At 34.2% G+C, this 22,094-nt stretch overlaps 1 protein-coding gene across 5 annotated transcripts in view; it reads right to left on the reverse strand.

Moving 5' to 3' along the window:
* LOC149538574 (uncharacterized) overlaps positions 1-9,874 on the reverse strand; it is a 198,696-nt gene extending 188,822 nt beyond the window's left edge. For 3 of the 5 annotated variants that reach the window (XM_089799881.1, XM_089799883.1, XM_089799884.1), the window contains exon 1: positions 9,678-9,846. In XM_089799881.1, coding sequence (XP_089656007.1) covers positions 9,678-9,699 — 22 coding nt within the window. In that variant the 5' untranslated portion in view covers positions 9,700-9,846. Of the gene's footprint in view, positions 1-9,677 lie in introns of all 5 variants that reach the window. The other 2 variants (XR_016356076.1, XM_089799882.1) reach the window with 2 other exon arrangements.
* Positions 9,875-22,094: the final 12,220 nt, after the last annotated feature.

Consider the following 22,094-nt stretch of genomic DNA (forward strand, 5'->3'; position numbering starts at 1 on the left):
GGAAGATGCATTTTCTATATTTGGTAGCAAGAATTGGAATTGGAGTTTCCGTATTCTTCCACCCTTTGGAACTCTCTGTGAGCTATCTTATTTGTCCCAAGCCTATATTCAGTGCAGTCAATCCTAATATCTGACACCCGCCACTAATGACTCCCATGCACCGCTTGAAAATCAAACGCCAATGAGAATTCACAGATAACCTAGCAGAAGGAATCAAATGCCTCACCTTGACCTCTTTCCCGAATGCATAAACCACCATTAACCACACATATTGTTGCAGGGCAAGGCCCACAATGTCACTAACCCCACTCTACTGAACAACTGCCTAGTTATGGAAATACCCCACATAACCCGAGCACAAATCATCCTTGGCATTAACATACAACCAAGGAACCCACCTATGCAGAACAAAAAAAGTTCTCTGGGCTTGCTTGTCCTGAAGTGTCATAGGGAGCGCAACCCTAACCAAGTTACCTACAAAATTTGGCCTGCACTTGTTCTTCTCATTGTTGATCTTCTCCACGAGCAACGAAATGCTCTAGACTATGGAATAATCACACGGCAATGTCACTTTGTGAGTTGTGGACCAAACAAAACATTAAATTGGGTTTAGAAACAAGTGGAATAGGAATAAGCTATTCTAATTCAACCTTTTTTGAGGAAGAGAGGTATGCCCATTTTGAGCTAAAATTAGAAGATATAAATTCCAATTCCAGCTTTATATTTTACAAACAAACTTCGAATTTACAAATGTAATTATTTGTATTTTTCTATTCCCGCCCATTTCTAGTTACCAAACGGGCCCTTAACACTTCCTCACTTTGCTCAAATTATTTTTTCCTTCATGTCAATGAACTCCTCTCTTTTATATCTCATGTTTGAGGGAGTCACAGCTCTTCATGGAATGCCTCTTGACCTTTCACTAAACATAATTTAATTGTAATTTATATAATATTTTATTATGATTGTATATTTTAACTTCATTAGTATTAGTTATTATTTTGTCCTAATTCCAGAAGGGGACATTATAGTAGACAATCTTGTAATCCCAAATAGGTATGTAATTAGGCAAAGCAAGAATATCTCCCAGAGCTTCATGCAGTGTACTATTTTGACAAACAAATGTTAAAGTATAGCACCAAGTTGATTTGCGCTTTTCATTAGTCCTCCAAAAGGATGTCAAGATGACACCAAAAGAATGCACATGATTTGCCTAAAATTTGATGTAAAAACCCAAATTGGCTCCCAATTTGAACAATGATGCACAAAATCTTCTTTGCAATATTTTATTGTTCTCCAATTTATTTTGAATTTTCCCAAGTTGATAAGTTACAAGAAGTTTGAAATGATGTTATAAATTCAGACTATAACTGGAAAGAGATTCTTTGCATTTGATATGAAAACCACAAATCAGAAATATGTGTTTTAATAATGGCACCCGGCTGCAGGTAATTTGCCAATTTATTAAATTAAGGAAATGAGCAACCATGCATAAAATCTCAATATAATTCTAAATAGCAATTTGAACCTAAATTGATTTGTTTGGAAAATGGTCGTCTCTCCTTATATCAACTCACAGCCGAGACGTGTATGCTCAATCACCTCCAGCAGTAATGTTGATGTCTCCAACAGCACTCCAATGAGCTGTTGTTAGCAATAAATAGTTCCCACACCCACCCACAGCTATGGTTTGCTGAAACATGTGACCAACTACAAACTGCAGGTCAGAACAAGGTGCGTTAGCCTCTCCCTACTGCCACAACTCAAACGCCAAGGTATTAAGGTCGAGTGGCCTTCACTATGATGTCGCCTACTCACTTCTAGAAATCACTTCTTGCTTTCACCCATGTCTGCCAATACTTGATGAAATTTGCAGCTTCCAAGTATCAATACGTCCAGCAACACAAATGTAGACTCTCAGCAGTAAATCATAAGCCTACACTTACAAAATCTCCAAGCCACAAGAGTCATAGTAGGAGATTCCAACAATTGTTTTACCCCAGCACAATTGTTAATGAGAACCTCAGAATTTCTTCAAACCCTCAACCAGATGATATGAGCAAAGAAAATATATAATTCAAGATTATTCTCCATAGCCACAGGAATACAATAGGAGTACTTCAACACAATTATCAAGAACTTTCTCAGACGAGACCCTTGTACTTCAGTAAGGGCTCACAAGTCAGAAATCAGGAAAAAGCCACAAAAGCAAAAAAAAGCAAATATATAATCAAGCGTGCTTTTTCCCATGAAATGAGCTATCATTTATAATCTTTCGTTGGCCCAAAGTTTCCTAGAAGACTCCACTTCAGAAATTGTGGAAGTTTCCCAAAAGAACTCAACACTAGAAACATTCCAACACACTTTTTAGAAATATCACTTAATGTCATTAGTATAATAATATAAATATTATTATAATAATATAAACATTATTATAATAATATAAACATTATTATAATAATGCAACTTAATAATAAATAAGAGTTCATGCAATTATTAACTTAATTTACCGCAGTTAGGCAAAAGCCCACAACGCAACGGTAACTTGCGAGCCTCTCATGTGGGAGGTCTTGGGTTTGAATCTACCTTCGCTTTACATATAATAATAATTAATTCTAATAAATAATAATAATTAATCTAGGCTTCGGCCGTTTACCGATCTAAAAGAATATATATATATATAAAATAAAAATAAAAAACTTAATTTACCGTAGGTGACGACCAACTACCGAAGCCACCCACTACACTACTAAAATTAGCAACTGCCAAAAATAGTAAATCTATCGTTGGGACCCCCAAAACACCCTGTCAGCTCACGAGGGTCACTATGATGAGCTAACTCCAACTATGTAGACCTGCCAAAAATGGGGACATTACAGTCCTCCTTCCCCAAGATTGCTTGTCCTTAAGAAATCTGGCATCATACAAAAACCTCCATCGAGATCCCATACAAAGCAAGTGATGTCCCTATCCTCACTGAACCAACAGAATTCTAATACCATCAACAGAACCAATGACATGACCTACAATATAACACCAAACACTTGTGCCAAAGTGTCACCTGTAGTCAAATCCATAGAAGGTCCCAGTATGTCCTTTGTACTAACCCAATCATTTTGCCAATCATCGGACATAGGTACAAACAATCTCTGCACAACATACGAATCCTGCACAAATCTGAAGTAGTACGAACTCCCCATAAAATAGACCTCACTAGAATCCTGATCATCTCTAGTAACCCCTATGAAAGATGAAGCCATAGGAGAACTAGGTGCAATATTTGGTTCTTTGTTGCTCTCAACAAATACACTCACATCCTTTGTATCCACAATGCTCACATCCTCATCAGAATCGAAAAAATATAGAAACACCTCCAATTGTCACTATAGGAAACTGAATTGTATCTACAGATGGTGTAAATTGAGCCCAACTCCACTTAGGTAAGTGATCATTGTCAACCTCAAAATCAATGACATGCGTACTATCAACAACACATGCCTGAACATCTAAGGTACTACTGCTAAGTGCCTCACTAGATGGCTTATTTATCACAGAAGTAGTTGTAGATATATCATCGCACACACTTACCCCCATTATCACTGCATCCCTAGTCAAAGAAGTACGCCCTCTGCGAGTATAATATCTACCTGGAATGATTCTTCTATCAACGTCCATAATGCCGATAACCAACTCACAAAATCAATCTAAAAAATTTCAAAGTCAACACCGATAATAACTGAGCCCAATTCCTGCTGGCTGGCAGGAAATCACTCTGATACCACTATAAAAACCCAAATTAGTTCCCAATTTGAACAATGATGCACAAACTCTTATTTGCAATATTTTATTGTTCCCCAATTTATTTTGAATTTTCCCAAGTTGATAAGTTACAAGAAGTTTGAAATGATGTTATAAATTCAGACTATAACTGGAAAGAGATTCTTTGCATTTGATATGAAAACCACAAATCAGAAATTTATGTTTTAATAATGGCACCTGACTGCAGGTAATTTGCCAATTTATTAGATTGAGGAAATTACCAACCATAAATAAAACCTCAATACAATTCTAAATAGCGATTTGAACATGAATTGAATTGTTTGGAAAATGGCCGTCTCTCCTTATATCAACTCACAGCCGAGATATGGATGCTCAATTACCTCCAGCAGTAATGGTGGCATCTCCAACTGCACTCCAATCAGTTGCCATCAGCAATAAATAGTTCCCACAACTATGGTTTGCTGAAACACGTGACCAACTACAAACCGCAGGTCCAAAACATGGTGTGTTAGCCTCTCCCTGTTGCCATAGCTCAAACGCCAAGGCATTAAGGCCAAGTGGCCTTCACTATGATGTCATCTAATCACTTCCAGAAATCACTTCTTTCTTTCACCCACGTCTGCCAATACTTGATGAAATTCACAACTTCCAAGTATCAATACGTCCAGCAACACAAATGTAGACTCTCAGTAGTAAATCATAAGCCTACACTTACAAAATCTCCAAGTCACAAGAGTCATAGTAGAAGATTTCAACAATTATTTACCTCAGCACAATTGTTAATGAGAACCTCAAAATTTCTTCAAACCCTCAGCCAGATGATATGAGCAAAGAAAATATATAATTCAAGATTATTCTCCTTAGCCATAGGAATACAATACGAGAATGTTGGCCAATTGTATACTTCGACACAATTGCCAAGAACTTTCTCAAACAAGACCCTTATACTTTAGCAAGGGCTCACAAGTTAGAAATCACGAAAAAGCCACAAAGGCACAAAAAGCAAATATATAATCAAGCATGCTTTTCCATATGAAATGAGCTCTCATTTATAATCTTTTGTTGGCCCAAAGTTTCCTAAAAGACTCCACTTCAAAAATTGTGGAAGTTTTCCAAAAGAACTAAACACTAGAAACTTTCCAACACACTTTTTAGAAATATCACTTAATGTCATTATTATAATAATATAAACATTATTATAATAATGCAACGTAATAATAAATAAGAGCTCATGCAATTATTAACTGAATTTACTGCAGGTGACGACCAACTACCAAAGCCACCCACTGCACTGCCAAAAATAGACTTACTAAAAATAGTAAATCTATGGCTGGAACCCTCAAAACACCCTGTCCACTCACGAGGATCGCTATGATGAGCTAACTCCATCAACGACGTAAAGCTACAAAAAACGGGGACATTACATTTGAACTTATGATATTACTCATTCTGAGAGTGGTTTCTTCAAAGATTCTAAACACTCTATAGTAATACAATTATTATTCTGTGCATTATAAAAAAACTCCATAAAAGATAAAAGGATACTGATTTACAGTTAATCCCTTTAGAGACGAAGAGCTATGAATTTAGAGACTTCGGCTTTTTCCATATGTGCGCTTAACCACAGTTTACTATAGGTTAGTCCATATACTGATTTCCCCCTTGTATTTTGATACATGCAATTTGATCACATAACAACTTCTGCTACAAGTAGTATTATTTATAAAATTATATGTATCTAAACATGACCATGCATCAAAGAAGACCAGTAGAAGATTGGGGTGGTGAAAATGATCTTCCTTTGCATTTAAGAGCAGGTATATGCTAGAGTCAGTCAATGAAGACATACTAAAGTCAGAGCAAAAGCTGCAGGTACAGAAGAATTTTTCTTTTTTTAGGCTGCAAGATTTGGATAGCCCCTATAAATTGTAGTGTGCTTTGTGAACTTTTTAATGTGGCCAGTGACACTAGTGTAAGATGTCCTCCAATACCACATGGGCTGGGGGAAAACTGGACATCTTGACCTTATGCCTGCCACAGAAAGCTCTTGTCAATTGAGCTAGGCCCGTAGCCCAAGTATAGGTGGCTTTTAATTTTTCAAGGTGACCCCAATTTTTCAGGATGGAGGCACGAGGGACAAAGGGATGGATTTCTAGGAAGCTGATTTTTCAAACCAATTTTGGGGACGGCCATATTAAAATAGGGAAATTTGAAATATTCATATGAAAACATGGATGAAGCACACACATATACACTATATAACCTTAAAATCTAAGGACTAGCATTATTCTAAATTAAAAGTCAAAGGAAAATTGCTTATAGAGTTCATTGTCATTATTCGAAAAATATAGGAATGTTCCCAAGACATACATGTCACCAAGACATCTCAAAAACGGGGAGGCTTGAAAAAGAAAAAGAGAGACACATCCCTAGCTAACTATATTTTTTGCTAGATGAACATATTTTCTTGGCATAGAATACCAAGTAAAAGAGTTAACTGCGGGATTTTATCAAACTCTTTCATAACCAATTGCATGAATACTCGTACCCATACCCCTTGGATGCATACCAGAAACTGGTACATGTACACAAATCATTGGGTACTCAGTGGAGAGCATCATAGCTAAGGACCTTTATTAAGATTTCTGATTTTTGTTTCAATTTTTTTGCATATAACCTAGTTGTTAATCAAACTTTGTCATGTCCCCACTCTAGCTCAATCTAACAGAGACATGTGAGTCAGCTTATTATGGGGTCTTGTAGGCTGACAGGGTTGGATAGAGACCCAGTATGGTTATTCAGTGTTGGGGACTTGGTTTTCTGGTGGGTATTGATCAGTTGGGTGACGTTCCTTATTTTTAGGAGGCAGTTCCTACATTTATGGAGTTCATTCCTACTTTTTAGGAGGTATGATCATGCCCAAGGCTGGGTTTCCATGAGATGACCTTTTGGGTTCAGTTTCAGAGGGATAGGGCTTGTTTCCTAAATTTTAGGAGCATCCCTAGATTTTAGGGATGAGACTGTCAGTGGATCCTTGATTTTCGACTTCAGTCACAGACAGGTGACAGGATGGTTTTATGGTTTGTGATGTCAGTTGGGCAGTTTATGGCTATTTGGGTTATATTTTTAATATTTCCTAAGTTAGCGTTTAATATTTAAATAAGGCTAAGTTAATAGCCATTTTGGAGTAATAAGGGAATTTTGGCCTCATCTGGATGCGTATCCCATGTTGTGATAGCTCATTGGAAAGGTCTTGAAATTCTCTAAATCTTCCTCTTTGGTCTCAGGGCAATTCGGTGAGCGGATTTATTACTATGGTGGAAAAGGTCATTTTCTAGTGACATGGTCACTTTGAAATAAGATTTAATTCATTTTTATAGCCAACGCCAATTGGGGGTCACTTTAGGGTTTGAATTGCTTTGCAAGGGGTTATAAGGAGATGGGTGCCATTTCTCATGATTATGCATATTTTTTCAAACAATTCCTTTCAAATTTGCTCTGCTTGAGCGATTTGCATTCTGGGACGCAAACCCCAGGGTAATTGTTGGCTGGGACGTAACCCTCAACAGCATTGGGTATTGGTTTGTCAGTAGTTTCAACAGTATTCAGGAGGAAGGTAGACGCCACTTCAGCTTGGGCCTACAGTTTGTTTTGTTGGGCATGTTCTTTGGCGTATGGGAGGTGAATTCTAGCAGCCGTACACTACCAGTTCTTGCAGCCGTACTTGCAGTCGTACTCTGTCATTTGCAGCACTTGGATACATAGAAAAATCGGTTACTCAGCAACAGAATCTTGCATCTTATCAGCCCGTTTTCATCAACCAGTTGTGGCGTCATTGTTAGAGGAAATGTACTGGATCTTTCATTTGGCTCTTTAATTCAGAGATTTGCCTGGTACGATTTGTATCAACTCTGACTTTACTGCATATTGTTATTTATTTTCAGACTCTTTTCTTGCCATTTGTTACTTCTCATTATTATATGGAATAATCATCAAAAACACAAAAACAAACAAACTCTTCTGCATTTCCGTCTAGTTCTACAAGAAAACATTAATAAACAGGAAAAAACAAAAATAAAATAAATCTACAGCAGAGATCCATCAGGGATCTTTCAAACTTATTCCAATATGTAATCACCAATCAGTTTAGAATTTTGATTCAATGATTGTATGACATTTCAATTTGTGTACTTAATCTTCAAAGTCATTGTTTGATAGTAAACTTTACCAGTGTTCTTATTTTGAAAACTCAATGTCACTATATTTTCAGGCTTTCTATAAAATATTAAATTATATATAAAAAGTTCAACATACCTGAAGTTCCTGTCTCCGAAATACTTAGGCAACCTTGTTTAAAACAATAAAAGAGAAGATTTGGCACTTGAAATGTTTTTGTCATAGAGTTTTTGTTAGAGTAATGAATAACCGGCTGCACATGTGGCAACTCAAGTTTGAGTTGTTGGCAGCAAGAGTCTAGTTTAATTGTAGTTGTGTCATAGAGTTCTACTTTGAACAAATTACTAATTGTATATCTTTTTCTTAGATCCAATAAGCTGTCTAAAGTAGTCCACTTGTCCATTACTCTTGTTGTGTTGTCAAATCCTCTTAGTATGTTGTCAAATCCTTAACAGTTTGTTGTTAATCTCTTTTGCAATATTATAGGAATGGAGGTTGTTCGTACAGTTGTATAAATAGACTCCCATTATTCAATAATATCAAGTTGCTAGTTCTTCTTCTCTTATCTATTTTCTTCTTGCATATTGCAACTCTATTTTTCAATAGTTTTGATTTCTAGCAACATCAATGAGTGAGCTGGCAGGCAATGACACATAAGTGGGAGGCAATGATACACAAGAAACATAACATTAAAGCTTCCGATGCCAATGGATTTTGTATTCTGCTTTTAACTCCTTTCTTGAAAGAAAATGATTGGTTGGAGCTCTCAAGTAGAACCCGAACAAGCGAGGGAAGGCATGGATGCATTTAAAATCAAACCCCCCCAGAAGCTGTCAATTCCTGGCAATTTACCACAGGATCACAAATTCATGAGCATGTGGATTAAATTCATAAAGCCTCGATAAGCCTCTTTGCCCGATTAGACCCCCCAGCAGTGCTGACAAACCCAAGAGGACCATTAAATTTGTAAACATGCCTATCCCACTCCTTTCTTTGTTGAACAACTAAAGGAGATTCCTAAAAAATTCAATTAATTACATGAAAATGCATCCCTCATCTGGATGAACTCAAAGTTTAACTGAATTTTATCGATTCTGGCTAATCCGTGGCTGCTGTGGGTGAAATTGAATTAGCTACTTGAGATAAAATTTATACCTATGATATTCTTCGAGTGTTTCGTTGAATAACAGTTAAATTGTCCTTGTGTGCATGTTCATAGGATCAATTTAAACATGTGGAACCCACTGATAGATAAAGCAGTGGCAATCAAGAAATGTGCAAAACCTAGCTCCACCAGTCAAAACGATTGCAAGGCAAATGAATTGTTGTAGCAATTGAACGAAAATACTTAATTTGTCAACTGGAAAAATAATATACATCATTGTTTACTGCCTCTTGTACAAGGAGAATTCGTTCCATATGATCATTACTTCTTGTGAGCATCTACATAATAGTAAGTGCAAGTAAACAGGGCAATGAAATGACAATTTATGATTGATTTAACAATCATTACTTACTTGCGACAGAAGTTGCATTACTCTTCTGCAACAAATGTGTTTTTTTTTTCACGCAAAAACCTCAAAACAATCGTGTGAGAGAGCTTCGAAATTAAGAAAATATTGCAAAGCAAAAATTCGTAACTACCAAATTAACAAATGTTTTTCACTCAAAAAACTCAACACAAATGAAGAAAATATTGCAAGGCAAAATTTTCAAACTACCAAATCCACCTAAGGAGGCCATGACTGCGAACGGATGAAGTTGCGGTTGTCGATTTCAATCTTCGTCGGCTGTTGAAGAAGCTTATCAACTTCCTAAATTTTTTGAGAATATGTTTTATCAGCTGCAGTGCATCTCCAGCGCCTGCAAATCTATATATGTCTAGTCTTTTCATGTTGCAGCTTTATCTTATATGTTTCTGATCTATATGATTGCCTTATCGACTAAATGAAAAACTACCGTACCCGTAGACTAGTTCAAACTAGTTCTTTGTCAATCTTGATTAGATGGCAAATATCAACATAATGGGCGTATCCTTTCGTTCAGAAGTTATCTCAACGTTGAGATGATCATTAAGTAAATAATCCGTCGTTGAAATAATGTGTAAATTCATAAAAATATTAATTAATATGGATAGGCATTTTACAATGATCAATGGGTGGAGTGGGAAGGTTTGAGTGTGCTAATGTTAATATTTACTTTTCATGTTAAATTTGACAACTATCTACATGTTAAAATCTTAATATTTATTATAAATACAGAATTTTTTTAAAAATAATTTAATAAATATTACATAAATATTTGCTAAAATTATAAACTTAAGAAATATAGATAATTATTATTTTTTAATTAAAATAAAAAAATTTAGAAAGATTAAAAAAGAATCAAAATATAAATAAGCAAATAAGAATGGAAATAAAAATATTCTTAGATGTAATAAATTAAATTTTAACTATGTTTATAATGGATATCTATTAGCATTTTTTTAGATTGATTTATTTAAGATATCTATATTAGTTATAAAATTATGTGTAAATTCATACAATATTTATTATAAGTAAAAAGTATAAATAAATAATTGATTGTTTCAATTATAAGTAAATTGTTATCCTTCATTTTGTTACCACAAAATGTAGGTAACAGTACGAAATTTCGCATTTCTCTGAGTTTAGTTTATTATTTAATTGGTTTGTATTGATCAACCAATCGATCCCAATTGATATAATGAATCCTTTTACCGAAGACTTTCATCAAGGTTTTTTAGTTTTTCTGTTTGTTGAGCCCCATGTTTGATTTTTTAAGTCTTCAACGTTCTTTTTATTATTTTTGAGTGTGTATTTGTTGGATTTTAGTCATTTGATTTTGCTTATGTCATTGCTTTCAGTTTTCCTTTCGATTTGGTCTATCTTATGGCTTAATCAGAGTTGGCAATCAAAAGATATGACTATTTTAGTGCCCAAAAAGTGAACTCTCTAGGTGCAACTACACGAATTAAAATATCATGTTATATTTTAAAGTTGACATTCATTTTTTGAACAGTATAACATATATCCACTTTATGTTATGTTTTTAAGTTACTTATCATTTTGATTTTTCACTTAAAGCAACTATAGAGCACTTTATGTTATATTTTTAAGTTGAGTTTTTTTTTTTTTTTTTTCACTTAACTGACAATATTAACTATATAGTTTGATTTAATTTTTGTGTTTAATTTAAAATATTTTAGTAAATATAACTTTTTGAATGATATTTGCACATTATATTAATGTATATAGTGTAAATATTATTTATGACTCATTTAAGTAATTTTTTTTCAAAAATTAAATTAACATTTGCTTATTCCATCACTTAAGTTTTGCATAGCATGTCTAGAAGCTCATTTATATAAAAATATATAATTGCCTCTAGAGACCACAATTTTGAGCTAAAAGATAGTTTTAGAGTACATAAAACATGTAAATACATGTGTTTTAAAATATGCAATGACTCTCCAAGAAAGAGACATACATATTCAAGTGTTTTCAAAAATATGTAGTGACCTCCAAAAGGTGTGATTTTGCACTTGGTCTTCTATTTCATATTTTTTTGAAATATGTAATGTGCCCCAAAAGGTGTGATTTTGCACTTGGACTCTATTACACGTTTTTAAAACATGCATATGCACTCAAAAAGTGTGATTTGAATAAGGAGACTCTATTACATATTTTTAAAACATGTAATATCTTTCCAAATGTGTGATTTGCCTTGAAATACATGCATATGTCTTCATAGAACCCGATTTTGAAGATTGAAGAGAAAACTTCTTGCATTTGTTCTCAAGAGCATGTTTTTGCTTGAGATATCCAAATCCATCCATTCTGAATTAAGGAAATCTTCTACCTAGAGTCATTTTTGCATTTGAATGCATTTGGCATCCAAATCCATGAAGAAATCGTTGCATGTTATGAATATTTGAAGCCATATTTTTACATTAAAACATGTATTTGAGGTAAAATTTTATCACATTTTAGACCCAAGAAGAATCGCTTGGGCCTTTGATTCATGTTGTCGCATGTTAAGATCACGTTTTTTCCCTCAAATGACAAAAACAACTCATACCTATCTATTCTAAGAAAATGTTTTTACCTAAAAATATCCAAGAACACATTTTGGGGCAAAAACAATTTGTTTTTTGATGGTTTTTTAGTACGTTTTTTGCTTCCATTTTTTTCATCGCTCATTTTGAATTCATCATTGCAAGGTTGAAGAGAACAAAGGTTGTTTTGAATTTATTTCTAAGTTGGAGCTTCTTTCTCCTTCATTTTTGGCTCATTAATCTTCAAATAAATGGTCATTTTCCATTTTGCTCAATAATTCATATATATCTTGTTATCTTGATGCATGTTTTAACTTGATGATGCACACTTGTTGGTATATATGCCATGAAAAGTGCATTTTTTCTTTAAAAATGAGGAAAATTCTCATTTTCATACTCTCTTTTTTCCAATTTCCAAATTCGAATTTGCATTTTGAAGTAACTTGCTTATTGACATGTTTAAGTCTAATGCCAAAGGTACATGTTTCTTTTGTGCTCGTTTTCATTTTTTATTTCCTTTATTTCTCATTTTTCTTCATTTGGAAGAAATTGCAAGTTCTTTCTGAAGAAATTGCAAGTTCTTTCCGAAGAACTTGAGCACGTTTCACTGCACTCCACCTTTCACCTCTTCATGCAAGTGCATCATTTCATTCCATATTCGTCATTACATGCCAAGAAACATTGCATCCATTCCTTTCATATGCAATTACACTTCAAGAGAAATTACATGTAATTCCACTTTCCATGTATGATACATTGCATCTCATTCTTCACATGTGATTATATGTAATCTCACCCTCCATCCACATTTACATGCAATCTCATCCTTTGTTCCCATTTACACACATTTCCATCTTCCAAACCTAAATGCATGTTCATTTTACATGTAACCCACTTTACATGTAATGATATCTGGAGAACCCATTTTTTACTAAAGGTCTCACTTTTAAAGTCAAAAGTTATCATTTGCATGCATTCCCATGCACCTAGCCTTCATTCCTCAAGGCACCTTTATAAAAACTCATCATTTTTCCATATGCATTTACATGTCATTCATCTTCCTAAGTCTCATTTTAGCCTTGTACTTTCCATATCACATCTAATTCATTGCATATATTCTATGAGTATCTAAGCAATACTCTCAATATATTGTTCCTCAAATATCCATTTTGCCAATAGTCTCATGGAATCAGAATCCATATCTTCCAATGATGGATTCAATCCCATTGAAACTTTTATATTGTGGTGCACTTTTCAAGATATGATAGAACTTTTCCCAATGGTTGTCCGAGAACTTGAGTTCATGTGAGAATGCGACAAGCACTTTGTTTCAAAAAAAAAGTTGTAGATGCTTGTCGAAAAGTTATTCCAAATTTACCTACAGACATCATTGAGAAGCTTTCCAAAGTGTTAGAGGCTCTAGTTTGTGTTGATCTAAAAAGGAGAATTCATGACAACTAGAACGAGAAAAAGTTTGATTGCATCAAGTTTTCAAATGATAACGAACAATTTATCAAAAAGAGTCAAAGGCTATCAAAAGATGCACCACCATGATTATCAAGGTGAATGCAGTGGCATGAAATACAGGAACTCCCAATCCCATTATCATCTAGAATTACATCATCAAGTAAAAGGCCTTTGTTGATAATCTATAGGATTGATTCATTCAGAATTAATAGCCTCAACTCTTTTTTCTTCTTCTTCCATGTTTGTAGTTGGAAAAGGGTGTAGTGCATGAAATGATGTAAATACATGAAATTGTGTAAAGAAATGTAATCAAATAACTTATCTCACCTAATTAGACCAAGTCAAAGTTGGTTGAGTTGCTCCCACTTTTCCCTCCACCTTTTTCTCAACTCCTTTGCCTATATAAGGAGTACCCCTTCATTGTAAAATCATCTTTTGTTGTATGCAAGAAAGCTCTGCCAAACTTGTGCAAGTATAACTTTGATTGTGTAGTGCAAATTGGGAGAAAAGTGAATAAAATAAGCAATTAGATTCAAAAATTTGACTGGAAGCAATTTTGATAGTAAAAATTGGAAACTTTGACTTTAATGTGTGCCTGTTGTCTTTTATTCATGTTATTATTGTGTGTTCAATAATAGAGCATAGTGAGTTAAGAAGCAATCAGAGTCAGAGCTTTGACTAGGAGTGACTGTGGTGATACATAGATTGGAAACTTTGACTATAACTTGTATTTCTATCTCAAATTCATAAAAAAAAAATAGAATTTCCCTACTTCTGGAAGTCTTTGCGCCCCAATCGTAGAGGTTTTCCTTATAAAACATAATAGAAATCATCTACTTCTAGAAGTCTTTGCACCCCAATGGTAGTTTTTTTTTCTAAATTAAACAAACAAAACTTAGAACCAAACTAATACACTTTCAATCAACCTTTGAGCTGGTGTTGGTTTATCGGTATCACCATTTCCAACTACTACATAGAAGTGTAGTTAGAGAGTTCATCTTGCCTGGATTCTTTTCTCAAAGATAAGAGGAAAGAATATTGGTAACACCCCTTACAAAATTTCTCAACTTCTTACTTACCTTGAGATGATCTAAGGAACAGTGAGAAGGGGGAGCCTTCCCTTTAATGTAGGAGAGACTTTGTCTCACATGTTGTGGTTGGTCTACATATTTTGTGACTAGATTTTACCTAAAACTATTAGGTGTAAATTATTCACCCAACATAAATAATTCATTGTTGAAATCATGAGAAACTTGTCTATATAAATAATTGCATCTATATATTTTTATTAGATAAATTAAATTAATTGATTTTTTAATAATCTTAATTTATTGTGTTAAGAATAAAATATAGTACAATATAATACTTATAAAAATAATAGTAATACAATAAATTAGTATAATAATGGTCAAGCTTATTTTATTTTAAATATAATATTATTCATAACTCAACACTAGTAATAATTGTAAATAATTAAATTTAAATTCTAATATACTTTTAAATTAATGTCATCTTCAAAAGGCTCAACTGCTAGTTTTGAAATATTGACAAATATTTGAGATTAAAAATCTTTAGATTGTGAAGTGGCAAGTTATTATAGTTTTGAGTATCTATATGGATATTGAGTGGGTAGAAGCAAGGATGATATTTTTTTTTTTGGGGTCGAGAGGGTGGGGGGGGGAGGGGGGGAGGGGGGGTGAGAATGGTTGATGGGGATGACTTTTATTATGAATGAATTCATGTCAAGATGTTGATTTGTGAACCAAAATGTTTGAATTTGATTAATCTTGATCATAAATTAGATCCCTTCTTCTTATAAGGAATTTAGGGTGTTATCTACCTTTGTAATCTGGAGGTCCATTTTTATAAGGTAATTTTCATCTCTATCATGTAGGACCTTTTTAGAAATAATTTCATATCTTACTTAAAGAGAAGGAGGTGGAAGAGGATGGTCACTAATTCAAAACTAGATATGAGTGATGACCAATTAGAAAATATCAATGCAAAATGATGTTCTCTTTTTTTCGTTGAGTTGAGATAAAAATTGGTCCCACCCATTATTTATTTTCTTCTAGTGAATGCATTGAAGAGGGAAATTATTCTCCATATAAAATTTAATCAATAAAAATAATACTATGTATAAATGTGTGTTAAAATTATTTGGGATGGAAATGATTTTTTAGGAATAGTGTAACATGCTAACTAAATCAAATATTATAACAACTAATTTTCACCATTATTGTGATTTTGCATTGATAAAACAAAAAAATTACACCTCTCTTTACTTTAAAAGACTAAAATAGAAATAAATTATTTTCTCACATGTGCATATAAATTACCACATAATAAATTTAATTTTTCTCTCTTTTCATAGAATTAAATGCAATAACGTAAGAGAAAGAGTTAGAATTTATTGTTTCTTTTATTGTGATGTGGAGCCTAATCAAATTCAGAGGTTTATTTAGCACGGATTTCTCCCCATATTATTTCTACAAGGTTTTGGTGGCAACGCCCCCAAGATGGGGTCAAGGGGTAGCAACCCAAGTGTGTTCCCTGTTGCAATACAAGGTGGGGTCGAGGGGCAATGCCCCTGCAAGGGTTTTAGGAGCAGCGCCCCTGAAGCCAAAAATGCCCTTATATTGTAAAAGGTGTCGACTGTTATTTTTCCTATTGGAAGACTTATTCTAGCCCTAATTTTGTAAGCAAAAAAAACTTGTATAAAAAGGCGTATGGTTAGGGATTTCATAATGTAAAGGTGATATTATAGCTTCTTGCAGTGGTAGTGAGTTGTAAGGGATTACAAATTGTAATCACTAGATAATAATAATATTGGACTTGTTGTTGGTGGACATAGCCCAGGGATTGGGTGAACCATGTTAAATCTTTGTGTCTTGTGTTCTCTTCTATGTGATCTATTATTTTCTGATATTGGTATTGGTATGGGGACCAACTCAGGTATCTTCCCTTGGTGGCTCTCATTATTATGTTAGATTTTATCAATGATGCAACTAGAAAACTGTGGACTTATTTTCTTAGAAATCTTATGTATCTCAAACTTTTAAGAAATGGAAATGCTTGGTTGAAAATGAGACTGGTAAGAAATTAACATGTCTTAGATTTGATAATGGTGGTGAGTATTACAGTCATGAATTTGAAGATTATTTCTCCACTAATGGTATTTGTAGATAGAAGACTATTCCAAGGACTGCACAGGAAAATGGAGTGGCTGAATGCATGAACATGACTATAATGGAGTGTGCAAGAAGCATGAGGTTACATGTTGGGTTACCCTTAAACATGTGGGCGAAGGCTGTCAATACTATTGTATATTTGACTAATAGAGGTCCCTCTACTCTTTTGGGTTGTGGTATTCCAGAGAAAGCATGGATTGGTAAGAAAGTGAGTTATTCTTTTCTCAAAACCTTTGGTTGTGAAGCCTTTGCTCATATAAATTCTGAAAATAGAACCAAGCTGGAAGCTAAGTCAAAGAAATGTGTATTTATTGGATATGACATTGATGAATTTGGTTATAGGCTTTGGGATTTTAAAAATTATAAAATTTTAAGCAGGGATGTCATATTCAATGAGAAAGTGTTGGACAAAGACATGTTGCAACAACATGAGAAGAAAGAAAATGATTATGTAGTGCTAGATGATACTCCAAAAGATGACGTTCCAGCAATTCCTCATGATCTGCAACAACCACAACAAAAAATGTCACACACACCAGTGAATGTTAGACGATCAACAAGGAAAGTAGACCTCCATAAAGATTTTCTCCCTCTTTGTATTATATTTTACTTACTGATACTGGTGAACTTGAATGTTCTGATGAAGCTATGCAAGTGGATACTAAGATTTAGTAGGAGTTTGCAATGGCAGATGAAATGGACTCCTTGCTGAAAAATAAGTCTTGAGATTTATGCAAGTTGTCTATAGGTAAATGAGCTTTACAGAATAAATGGGTTTATAGGTTGAAAGAAGAGGATGGAGGTAAGAAAAAATTTAAAGCTAGGTTAGTTGTAAAAGGATTTGCACATAAAAAGGGCATTGCTTTTGATGAGATATTCTCTCCTATTGTAAAAATGACTTCTACTCGTATTGTTTTAAGTATTGTGGATACTAAAGATTTGCATTTGGAGTAGCTTGATGTTAAAACAACCTTCCTTCATGGTGATTTGGAAGAAGAGATATATATGGCATAGCCGCAAAGATTTGAGGTCAAAGGTAAGGAGAACTTAGTGTGTAGATTGAAGAAAAGTTTATATTGCTTGAAGCAAGCACCTCAACAATGGTATCTAAAATTTGACAATTTTATGCATAAGCATGGATATCATAGGTGTCATTCAGATCCTTGTGTTTATTTTAAGAGGTTGGATGATGATAGCTACATTATTTTATGTTTATATGTTGATGATATGCTTATAGCTGGGTCTAACATGGATCACATTAAGGGACTGAAATGAAAGTTAGCAGTTATCTTCTATGAATGTTAATTTTGATGAAGAAATTAGGGCTCTCTTGATTTTTTGTTCTTTACCTAAAAGGTGGAATGTCTTGGTAATGACTATGAGTAATTTTGTTTTTGGATCTAATACCTTGAAATTTGATGATGTGATTGGTGTTATTCTGAGTGAGGAAACTCATAGGAAAACCTTAGGTGGATCTACATCAAGAAGTGCTTTGAACGCACAAAGAAGAGGCAGAATAACTAAGAGAGGAAATAATTCTTGAAATCGTGAAAAATCAAGAGGAAAGTCAAAGGGAAAGATGTCTCAATCCAAAGGACCGAGAGATTGCTAGTATTGTGGAAAACCAAGGCATAAGAAGAGAGATTGTTGGACTCAAAAGAAAAAGGAAGGAGATGATATGGCTTAAGTTATTCATGGAAGAATTAGGAAACCCACATAGGGATATTTGTTTGTGTATAGATAGCCAAAGTGCCATTCATCTTGTGAAAATTTTTTCTCTACATTCAAAGACAAAACACATACAATTGTGGTACCATTTCATTTGGTTAGTTTTGGATGATGGATAGTTAAAGATGGGGAAGATACATATAGATGATAATCTAGACGATATGTTTACCAAGGTAGTAACAAGGGAGAAGATGAACTCCTCTTCAGCTTCGGTTGGTCTTCTAGATTGAATAGAATAAATGAATAATAGAGTCCAAGGTGGCTTGATATTCTAGTGGGAGCTAGAGGTTTAGTGATGTTATGATCAGTTTCCAAGTGGGAGGTTATTATTGTGGAGTCTGATTAGTATCCAAGTGGGAGATTGTTATGATGTGGATCCTAATCAGACTCAGAGGTTTATTCAATGTACTGTCCCCCCAAATTATATCTATGGGGGTTTGGGGGTAGCGCTCCCAAGAAAAAGATCAAAGGGCAACTCCCCTGCAAGGGTTTTCAAGGGCAGTGCCCCCAAAGCAAAAAATGACCTTATATTGTGAAAGGTGTTGGCTTTTATTTTTCTATTAGATGACTTTTTCTAGCCCTAATTTTGTAAGCAGAAAAATCTTGTATAAAATGGCTTAGGGTTAGGGATTTCATAATGTATGATGATATTGGAGCTTCTTGGGGCGGTATTGAGCTATAAGGGATTGTGGATTGTAATCACTGAATAATAATATTATTAAACTTGTTGTTAGAGGATATGGCTCAGAGACTTGGTGAACCACGTTAAATCTTTGTATCGTGTGTTCTCTTTTGTGTGATTTATTATTTTTTGATATTAGTTATATTTGCATGTAACTATTATTTATGTCGGTGGTTAATCCTAATAGATAAATGATAATAGCAATTTGTATATAAAGTAAGGACCACAAGACAAGATATTACGAGTATAAATATTTGTGGATGATATCATATTTGGAGGACATGAGATGTTATGCAAATCATTTACTGAAGAAATGAGGAAAGAATTTGAAATGTTTATGTTTGGAGAGATAAAATTCTTTGTGGGTCTACAAGTTCATCAAATGAAGGATGAAATATTCTCAGTCAAAATACATCAAGGAAACAATGAAAGAATTTGGAATGGAAGATTCCAAACCAGTTGGAACACCTATGTCTACTTGGCATAAACCTTCAAATAATGATGATTCAAAGGAGGTAAATCAAACTACATACAGAACAATGATTGGAAAACCTCAGTATGTGGTACACACTAGACCTAATATTGCATTGGTAGCTAGCATAGTTACAAGGTTTTTTGCAAATCCTAAAGAAAATCACATGATGGTAGTAAAAAGAATTCTGAGGTGCCGAAAAGGAAATGAAGAATATGGTTTATGGTATAAGAAAGTAGGAAATCTTGAGTTAAGAACATATACTGATGCAAATTAGGCAGGAAGCATTGCTGACAGAAAAAACACTAGTGGAGGAGCATTCTTTCTTGGAAAGAGATTAGTGTCTTAGGCAAGCAAGAAACAAAATTGTATTTCTCAATCAACAGTAGAGACATAGTACGTTGTTGCGACAGTCAATTATTCTAACATAATATGGATCAAGCAACTATTGTTAGGTGCAAAGGAGGAAATCAAGGAACTAGTGGTTATCTATTGTGATAACACAAGTGCAATTAATATATCCAAAAATCTTGTAATGCACACAAAGACAAAACACATTGCAATCAAGTATCATTACATAAGGGAATCAAGACAAAGAAGTGATATTGGAATATGTAAACACCAAGAAGCAGATAGTAGACATATTTACCAAGGCTTTACCTAAGGATGCATTTATGTGTCTAAGAGGTAAACTAGAGGTTATTCCCCTGTCTGATGCTCACTAAAGAAAAAGATAGTGATGCATCAACCAAGCTCCATTGAAGATCTATTCAAGTTGATGCAGATTGTCACACTTCACGTGTGAAATGCATAGCATATTGCATATGAATTAGTATAAAAGGTACATAATAAAGTTTCAAATTTTGTATCCTTTGGCATTTGATGTCAAAGAGGGAGAGTTTAATGTCAACAAGGGAGAGTTAATGTTAAAGAGAAAGAGGGAGAGTTTTATATCTTAGATGGAAAGTATTTAGATGATGGAATCTACAATAAAGAGGGAGAAAATGATAGAGGGAGTTGGTTGTTAGAATTTCTTTAGAATAACTGGGGGGGGTGAATCAGTTATTCAAGGTCCAGATGTCCCTTTCTAACTTTTCACCAAATGTGGTGAATCCATTCAATAATTCATTCATTCAAGCTTTAACTTATCTAATTAGCAAGTTACTATAAATCAACATGCAAGTGTAACACACAAGAAATCAACACATGACACAGTGATTTACATGGAAACCCAATTTGGGAAAAACCACCAGTAACATGCTACTCAATTCTCACCCTTTTGAAGTGATGCCCTGTGAAAGGCCTTCCCTGTTAAATGCTTACAACACATACTATTAAATGTGACCTTGTTAGAGGATTTAACCACCTTGTTAGAAGTGGGCCTGGTTAAAGGACTTTAGAACACTCACTTGGAATGTCACCCTGTTAAAAGATTTACAAATAGCTATTAGGCCAACCTAAGTCCATAGGATTTTCAGATCTAATACAATTGCTAGAGAGTATTAGAAAATCTTAACCTGACTACAATATACAACTTATCTTGCAGATCTCAGATCACTTCTCTGCACATACCCTTGACTGGCCTTCTATTTCTGCAACTCTTAACTTCTTGCCTTATCTTTCAAGCTTTGTCTCCTTGAGTCTTCGTACTCAATGTACCAGTGCAATCATCTCTTCATGGCCACTTGTAGAAGCAGAGCCTCTGTGCTCTTCCTTCTCCTAGATCTCTCCTTCTTGACACTCTTACAATCTCTTCACATATTTGACACTTCTGAGGCAATAGTATTAGCAGCTCTATTCTTCTTGGTCTATGACTTCTTAAATAGAAGTCTTGGAGTTCTTTTTCCTGCTCGATTCTTCTTTTCTTCAATTTCAATTTGCATGGATTAGGTAGGATTCATTGCATCTAACCCATATTTTGATTCCTTTAGAAACTTCTTAAATAATTCATTAGAATTCACCCAAAAATGATTTACATAGGATTTTGTGCCAGCAACTCATCATCCTTATCCTCTAAATTGTTCACAAAATTCAATGTAACCACTAAGTCGGCTTGGATTTGGCAAATATTCGTTATTTGAAATAATGCAGCAGCTCGACACTATTGAAATACTGGTGCTCAGCACATACTGTGTTACTTGGCATCAACTATGTTTTTCCTGATGCTCAACATCTGAAGATTACTCGGCACCAACTAAAAATTTTCTAATGCTCGGCATCTGATCTTTTACTTGACACTTGAAGATCACTTGGCACACACTGAAAATATCTACTACTTGGCTTCTAATAAGAATTTTCTTAGCTTCAACTAATTAACTCGACTTCAACTGATGATCAAGATTAGAGCTTTGCAGTGAAATTTGTTACAACTTCTTCCTCCAATATGTCTAAGTGTGATCATCCTCTGTATCTTTGAGTATGTTATCAAAACACTACTTAACCATTGTCTTAGTTGATCCTTGCACTTCATTACAACATCATAATTCAACCTTTTCTTTAGGTGCTCTTGTTACATCTTGTTGA

This window comes from Cupressus sempervirens, chromosome 9 (genome assembly GCF_028749045.1).
Source record: "Cupressus sempervirens isolate cs-2001-9-10 chromosome 9, ASM2874904v1, whole genome shotgun sequence".
NCBI classification, from domain to species: domain Eukaryota; kingdom Viridiplantae; phylum Streptophyta; class Pinopsida; order Cupressales; family Cupressaceae; genus Cupressus; species Cupressus sempervirens.